The 8,899-nt window shown below is 33.8% G+C and overlaps 1 protein-coding gene across 1 annotated transcript; it reads left to right on the top strand.

The window, feature by feature from the left end:
• Positions 1–4,690: 4,690 nt before the first annotated feature.
• Positions 4,691–5,809, top strand: LOC112190615 (blue copper protein-like). Its single transcript, XM_024330065.2, has 2 exons — positions 4,691–4,853; positions 5,646–5,809. Exons 1-2 carry the CDS (start codon positions 4,691–4,693, stop codon positions 5,807–5,809), a joined length of 327 nt encoding a protein of 108 aa, XP_024185833.1.
• The last annotated feature ends 3,090 nt before the right edge of the window (positions 5,810–8,899 follow it).

Below are 8,899 nucleotides of genomic sequence, written 5' to 3'. Positions count from 1 at the left end.
CTACTCAAGTATGTGGTCCAATATTTTATTTTTCATACCAAAACTCGAGCCAAAAAAATGCCTGCTGAGATAGGCTTCATGGTTGGCCTATGTGACCTTAAAGTTGAAAAAGTAGTAAAACAACATGATTAATTATGGTATGGGAGCGGAAAATGCTGAAGCGCTCAGTTCATTTTGAGGGTTGGTTGATTTCTCTGGGGGTTGGTTTGTCAACAAAGTGATAGACTGACAGTAACTTTATATGTCTATGTTACTATCTTTTTAAGCTGATATTAGTAAACTTTTTATTTTCATTTTGATTGATTTCAAGTCAGTAGCTCTCTAGAACTATTATAGTGGCTTTTTAACATAATGATAGTAGCTTTGTATCCCTATGCTAGTATATTTTCAAGTTGATGTTAGTAGGTTTTTTATTTTAATTTTGAACGATTTCAAGTCAGTAGCTCTCTATAATGATTACAGTGGCTTTTTAACACAGCGATAGTTGCTTTCTATTCCTATGTTAGTATCTTTTCAATCTGATATCAATACGTTTTTTATTTTTATTTTTATTTTTATTGATTTCAAGTGGTCTTTTGTCAATAGCTTATCAAATTGGAAAAGTATGATCATGAATGAAATTCAATTTTCTTCTTATTGTGATTTCGTATCTCTAGCATTTCTTGTTTGGGATTTGTGTTATACATTCAACATGGATAATCAGCTGGTTTTGTGCAATCAGTATTCTGTTACTGGTCTAGTAGCTCTGTACATGTGTTATAGTAGTTTTCTGTATCTATGTCCATAGCTTTTTAATACTGGTTCAGTAGCTTTGTACATGTTTTATAGTAGTTTTTTGTACATATGTCAGTCTCTTTTTATTACTAGTCAAGTAGCTTTGTACATATGTTATAGTAGCTTTCTATAACTATAATAATAGCTTCTTCTTTTTTTTTTGAAAGGATAATGGTAGCTTTTTTGATTGCTTATTTTTATCTAGTTGATAAAGAGTGCCATGTTTGCAGCACAGCGGTACATTGTCATTTTTCTTTTCATATCAAATACTAATATTTTATTATATCTTTGTTCTTGTAAAATTCTTCCCCTTTGTATTTATAGTAGTAGATTTTTAAATTCATGTGGATTTGGATATTGACGCTCCATTCACCAAGAGATCATTCGGCCAATCAAGAAATGTTGAAATGAAGTCTCGTGCTGAGTGGCTAAATTATGCCCATGGGTTTAGAGCTTCACCTTTGAAAAATGACAGTAGCATTACAACTTTGACAGTAGATTTATACAACTATTGTAATAGATTTTCACAACTATGGTAGTGGCTTTTTACATAGTTATATCATTGTTGAACGTTGCATACTTTTAGTATCATTGAATATGTTTTTCTCTCTCGATTGCAGTAACATTTTTATTTTGGTTGTGTCATTCACATTTTCATAGCCCTTTTAGTATCTTAGAATAGCTTTCTCAATCTCTGGGACTCTGGGAGTAGCTTTTGTTATGTTTGGTAGTAGTTTTTGTTCTACTTGGTTATTGCTTTTAGCGTTGATGAGAGTAACTTTTAATGATGGTGATAGTAGTTTTGTTATTGGTGAGAGTAACTTTCTGGTGTTGGTGACAGTAGCATTCGTTGCTGGTAAGAGTAGCTTTTGGTATTTGTGACAGTAGCTTTTGTTGGTGGGTATAGTAGCTTTTGGTTTTGGGAAGTGTAGCTTTTGTTGGTAACAATAGGTATTGTTGTTGGTGACAGTAGCTTTTTTGACCTCGCCGGAGGTTGTCGAAAATCTCACTAGAGTAGCTTTTGTTGCTACTGACGTAGCTTTTATGGTAACCGGAGACCTCGCCGGAGTTGGTTGAAGACCCCGGCAGAGTTGGCTGGGGGTCGGTCGAAGATCTGCCGGAATTGGCTGGAGACCTCACGGAGAGGAGCGAGAGAATGATTGTTGACTTTTTACTATAGTGGCATTTAAGTAAATATGTTAGTTTTTATGTCCACAATTTTTAATCTAGTGGAATTATGAGGGGAAAAAATAGTTTGTGGCCTTATAGCTCAAAAAAAAATTTGAAAAATGGCCTTATATGTAATTGGCCCATATTTTTGCTTCTCAGTTTTCAATTACTTCCGACCTGCACACAATGTGGTTGTAGCAGCTAATATTGAAGTGTATGGTGAATGTGCCATATCTCCAAATCTGGGTGTGTATAATAGTGGGAATGACGTGATAACCTTGAATTCTGAAGGCACATACTATTTTGTGTGTGAATACCATTGTGCTTCAACTGCCTAGAGGGTTAAGATCACTATGAACTAGATCTATTCACTAACCTATACAACACAATCTGCAATTAGAAGACTAGTTGTGATTTTGAGCTACCGATGAGTAGGAAGTTCAAAGGGAAGGGAATTAGATGATTCTTGGTTCTAGGTTGATGCTTGGCTTATGTTGTTATGAGTTGCATTCTTATTTTGTTATCAAACAATCAGTTGCAAGTTGTTGTATTCTTGTCGTTAAAGGTTAAACTTTTAAATCCTACCATTATAGGTTTTAAGTGAACACCAGAATCATGTAAAATATCAGTAAAAATTGAATTTTTCCAAAACAAGTTTTGAAATAAGTAGCTTGATCAACAAATTACAAAAGGTGATTGCTGAAGGACTGATTAATCAATGAATCCTCCAGTTTTTGGATGACTTTTGCTAAGATTCATAGTTTAAGGGCCATCATTATTAATGACATCCATGACCTTAAAGAACCCAACTCCTAACAAAATTTCACTCCCAAATCCGTGAATTATGATGAAATGTAACATGAAGTGTCACGATATGCCATAAACATCAATACAAATCAGTTCACCCTCTTTTACACCATATCCAAAAACTACAAGCCATGTGGAAGGGCAATTCACCTTCATATTGATAATTAGAAAGCACCAAAACTAAAACATATATTTCCCAGGAATAACGCCATAAAAATGGCACAACAATAAAACCACTATCTCTGAATCCTAGCTCAATTGAGGAGGGACTTATCTAGAAACTGCTTTACAATTAGAAATAATTGAATATTTCTTACTTTGATTATATATTTTTCAATTTACTATAATAGCCCTTATATATTAATCTATATACTATTATTAAGAGAAGAGACTTTGTTAGCCAAAACTGAAAATTTTGACAGATTTAACCGTGAAAGATTAAAAAACTTTGACAATAAATGAAATTATAAGGGTAAATAGGAAAATTATAAAATAGATTTTATTAAGAAAATTGAAAAAAAATGCCCCACTTTTCTTTCCCACTATTTTCTCTCTGCAATAACTACCCATTGAATCTATTTTTTTTGCAGATAACTTTTTTTTTTTTACAATTAAAAATTTTTGAAATTTTTTATTACAATTAAAAATGTACAACAACTAGTAATTATTTTAACTTAACTTATGGTCTAGCTAAAGTAAGTAATATTTATTATATTATAGATACATGAACAATCCGTTACATCTCAGTCGATCACCAAAAAGTGAGAAGGAACTAGTTTCAAATATCTTTGGAGCCAAGGCTTCAGGCTAGTATTAGGGCTGTAAATAGGTTCGATACAGCTCATGTTCGACTCGTATTCGACTCGATTTTAGCTCGTTCGACTCATGTTCGTAAGATAAATGAGCCGAGCTTGAACTCAATGATAAACTCGACAAAATAACGAGCTGAGCATGAACAATAATATATTTGGCACATCTAGCTCGTGAGTAGCTCGAATTTGTTAAAACTCAACATGTATCAAAACTCAACTCATGAAAATTTATAATATAAATAAAAATATCATTTTTCTAATCTCAAATCTTTAACTCTTTTATTATCTTCCTTTTTAATTGGAAGAGAATCTGAGCATTTAAGTAAAAGACATTAAAATAAAGCCAAAAGGGATTTGTGTGATGGTTAGACATTAAATTTGAATTATTATTTTAAATTTTCTTTCTTCCTTTTTTATTTTTTTAAATTTAAAGTCAAATGAGCCAAGACCTGCCTATTCAAGCTCAAGCTCGTCCAATAAATTGAGCCGAGCCGAGCTTAACTCGGGCTTAAGAAAAATATTCAAGCCAAGCCGAGTTTGAGCATGGAAAAAAAATTCAAGCTTTAGCCCTACTCGAGCTCTATAAAAAACAAATAAGCCGAACATGATCATTTTGGTATTCGCTCCGGCTCGACTCATTTACACCCCTAGCTAGTATTGAGATGTAATTGACATCATAGCTAGCTAAACACAACAAAACAAATGGGTGTAATGTGAAAAAAATAAATAAAACAAATGCCTATCTGCATATAGAGATTCATGTACTGCTACAAAGATTTATACAAGCAAGTGAAAAGTAAATAGGCATCAATTACAATTAACAACTGCAATATTCTTGTAGTTGTCCATTTATCAAGAGAATTAAGATGGCAACGTTGTGACCAAAGAACGACATGAACCAACTAGCCATATGGCATATTATAATATATAATCCCAGAGGGGATCAAGTTGTTTAGTGGCATATTGATTTAGTCACAAGTGTAAACTTATTACCTTCTATTCGGCCAAACGAATTCTATATATGGGATTGAACAATTAGGACTATAAATTATAAGGCTTATAATCTATACAAGAGTGAATATTGTTTACTTCAAAGAGATAAACAAGAATTAGCTTTGTATATTAACATGGCGCGAATCACTGCTGCACTTGCTGTGATTGCCTTGTTTGCTGTATTTCCGAGCATGGAGGCAACGCAGTATATTGTTGGTGATGACCGGGTTTGGAGTTCTAATGTTGATTACTACTCTTGGATTGCTGGCAAAACTTTTCATGTTGGAGATTCTTTAGGTACCTATTCTTTCCTGCATTCATTTTACATAGAAGTTTCAAGCTTTGGTTATATGTACTGAGGATTTTGTGCCTTTTTCTTTAAAGTAGTAAAATCTTGCTTCGGCTATACCTTAATTTCTTTTTAGGCTTTTTAAAACTAAATTTCTTACCGATTTGGTCATGTGTTAATTGGTATAGCTTGATATACATTCTAATCCGTAGGACAAATCATTGTATGTATGACACAATTACAGGTTGGAGGCCCTTGGTTTCAATATATACGAAACCTCCAACTGATTTTATGCACATTTTAGTTTTAGTTTTATTTTTATATTTGATCTTGTTACCAGTAGTACTACTAATGTCATGTACCAACAATCGATCTATACTTTCCCACTATAGTACAATAACATTCTGCAATTTTGTTGCAGCAGTGTAGTAATATATAGTTACATATTTTTTGAGCCGATAACTTATTTCTACTCAAAATATAAATCACATTTACATCTGTGCATGTAATTCGTACGCTATAATTTTTTTTTTTACTTATTACATGAACCAAAAATAATAATAATAAAAAAATTATCAACGAAGTCAGAAATATGAGCAAACATAAAATTTTTGTGGATTGCTACATTAAGATAATAGCATAAATTGAAATGGAAAAAAAAGCGTGTGAATTTTTTTAAAAAAATTGTTGTCAAATTCCACTTATTGTTAGTTTACTATTTACCAATAAACTTGTTTCATTAGGTATTGTAAATGAGTATAATTGCAATTCATACCTTGGTTTTTGTTTTTATTTTTCAGTTTTCAATTATCCAACAATGATGCGTCACAATGTGCTTGTAGCAGCTAATTCTGATTTGTATGATAATTGTGATGCTGCTCCAAACTATGCGATCTGGACAAGTGGCAGCGATGACTTTACCTTGCCCACCACGGGGCACGGGTACCTATTATTTCACATGTGAATATGATTGCGACTTAGGGCAGAAGATTAAGGTAGAAGTGAATAGTTGATATATGTACTATACTAGCGTGAGTCTAGGCCTCATCAACGGGTAGGACCCGGCTCGGCTTGGCCCATTTGTAGCGGATTTGGGCTGGACCTTTCTTCATTTTAAAATAATAATGGGTCAGGCCAGGCTAGACATTATTGTAAATCAAATTATCTAAGTCCGATAAATAAAGCGGGTCTTGAGGGCTTTTTCGAGCCTGGCCTTACAAACTTTATTTAAAAATAAATCTTTAAAGATACTAATTATTTTATAAACTTATATTTATATATCACACACACACAATATATATATATATATATATATATATATATATATGTTGGAAAGGAAAGATCTCACAATGGAAAAGTGACAAATAAAATATAACTTATAAGTGGGTGAATCTTACCCAATTGTACCGAGGCCTTTTGTGATTAAAACTCAACACCTATCGGGTGGTTAAATCGGGACAGTATAGGTACAATGATGGGCCACAGGCCACGCTTGTCTCTGTTTAACTTGGTATCAGAGCGAGTCTCTCTCCAATTGCGTCTCCAATTGTCATGGGCCCGAATTTGGATTCCTTATATTGTCATCGGAATATTCCAATTGGATTGTTACCAAGTGTCCAATGTAGCCCTTGGATTGTTATATTGGCCAAGTCTCTGATATGAGACTTGTGTCCCAATTTCCAATGTGGGAATTGGATTGTTAATTAATTTCACGTGCAGACCTAGAATTAGGTTGCACGTGAGGGGGCGTGTTAGAGATGAAAGATCTCACATTGGAAAAGTGACAGATAAAATATAACTTATAAGTGGGTGGCTCTTACCCAATTGTACCGAGGCCTTTTCTGATTAAAACCCAACACCTATCGGGTGGTTAAGTTGGGACAATATCGGTACAATGGTGGGCCACAGGCCACGTTTGTCGCTGTTTAACAATATATATAAACACACACACACACACATATCTACAAAAATAAAGATACTAATTTTTTTATATACCTATATTTATATTTCATACACTCCAAAGAGCAACCTCTATCAATTCAAAGAAAATGGGAAAACTGACCGTTGGATGTGATTATTACAATAAATTATGAGTGTGGTAGAAAATTTAGTCAATTTCACCATATTTTCGAATCCGATCGAATTGGTCAACCGTTGTCACTTGTATGTCTTCTTGGTTGACTGATGGCATGACGACCGCAAAATGTGCTTATTTTTTCACATCACATCTTTAAGTATTCCATCGATGGATGTGCGTGGACATAAGATAAAAATTTCAATTTTAGTTACAAAGATGTTGGCCTATACAAATTTGCCTTCTAAAGTTGTATGAGTTATACATTGCATTTAAATTGTTGAGATTCATTCTAAAGCAACCATGAAGTGAAAAATGAATTTGGAGAAACCAACCGCTCAATTGAGATATTGTAATGTTTTATGGTGGTTGTAAAAAATCCAGCCAATTTAGTTCTCGTTTCGAATTTGATCAACTAGGTCAAACTTAGTTACTCTTATAAACCTATATTTATATATCATACACTCTAAAGAGAAACCTCTATAAATTCAAATAAAATGGAAAAACCGACCGTTGGATGTGATTACTACAATAAATTATGAGTGTGGTAAAAACTTTAGCCAATTTCACCATATTTTCGAATCCGATCGAATTGGTCAACCGTCATCACTTATAACATCTTCTTGGTTGACCGATGGCGTAACGACCACAAAACGTGCTTATTTTTTCACATCAAGTCTGTAAATATTCCATCAATGAATGTGGATGGACAAAAGATAAAAATTTCAATTAGTTACAAAGACATTGACCTATACCAATTTACCTCATAAAGTCGGATGACTTATACATTGCATTTAAATTGTTGAGGTTCATTCTAAAGCAACCATGGAGTGGAAAATGAATTTAGAGAAACCAACCGCTCGATAGAGAGACTGTAATATTTTATGGTGGTTGTAAAAAATCTAGCCATGTTTGGTTCTCTTTTCGAATTTGATCAATTAGGTCAAATTTAATTACTCTTATAAACCTATATTTATATATCATACACTCCAAAGAGCAACCTCTACAAATTCAAAGAAAATGGAAAAACCGACCGTTGGATGTGATTATGTCACGCCCCTGATTTTACACACATGAAAATCTATATATATAATCCCATAATTATACATGCGTGAACGTTCAATCATAGATACAAAATACCTGGAATCTTTTTCCTTTTAAACCAAGTACATACTGATGCCCTGAACCCACAAAATTAATATACACTCGCTCCAAAGAGTTATATATTACACAAGCTTACGAATTAAATTGTCAACAACAAAATAAAACGTAAATGCTCCTCAGAGCTCACTACAAGCGGAAGTCTTAATAACGGTAAGGTCACAAAATTGGCTTCCTACCGTAAAGCTGCTAGCTCGCTGCCTCAGTTTCAGCCACGATTACCCTGACATGCAGGATTATCCCCTACACCGATTGAATGGTGTACCGGGTTGCCAAACAACAAACCCGGTAAGCTTTTGCAAGCCCGTATGAGTAACTCAAACCACACACAACTCACACCAATCACGAAAATAACTCACACGAATCACGTTTAAATCAATAAACAAATCACGGAATAAACCCACACAAATCATGAGATAAACTCACCCAAATCACGTTTAAATCAATAAATAAATCACGGGATAAACCCACACAAATCACGAGATAAACTCACACGTTTAAATCAATAAACAAATCATGTTTCAATCAAGAAACAAAGCACGGGATAAACCCACACAAATCACGAGATAAACTCACACGCTTAAATCAATAAACAAATCACGTTTCAATCAAGAAACAAAGCACGGCGGACAGACTAGAGCTCTAACTGATCGTATCCACAAACCCAGCCAAAGGCGTGAAGTCCTGATTTTCCCACCCATGATCACATTTCGTGACCCACGATCCTCAACTCGTAAGTCTTAGGACCCACAGTATAGATACCAAAACATTTAAGGGAGTCACAGTGGACCTAAAATGTTACATGAATCTAAAATGAAA

The sequence above is a fragment of the Rosa chinensis genome, chromosome 1, assembly GCF_002994745.2.
Source record: "Rosa chinensis cultivar Old Blush chromosome 1, RchiOBHm-V2, whole genome shotgun sequence".
Lineage (NCBI taxonomy): Eukaryota > Viridiplantae > Streptophyta > Magnoliopsida > Rosales > Rosaceae > Rosa > Rosa chinensis.
This window is presented reverse-complemented; position numbering and strand designations above follow the sequence as displayed.

Excerpts from the sequence above, each read along its gene's own strand:
- LOC112190615 (XM_024330065.2), top strand. The coding sequence starts at position 4,691 with ATGGCGCGAATCACTGCTGCACTTGCTGTGATTGCCTTGTTTGCTGTA. Across the intron at positions 4,854-5,645 it reads TCATGTTGGAGATTCTTTAG|TTTTCAATTATCCAACAATG; the intron begins GTACCTATTCTT and ends TTTATTTTTCAG.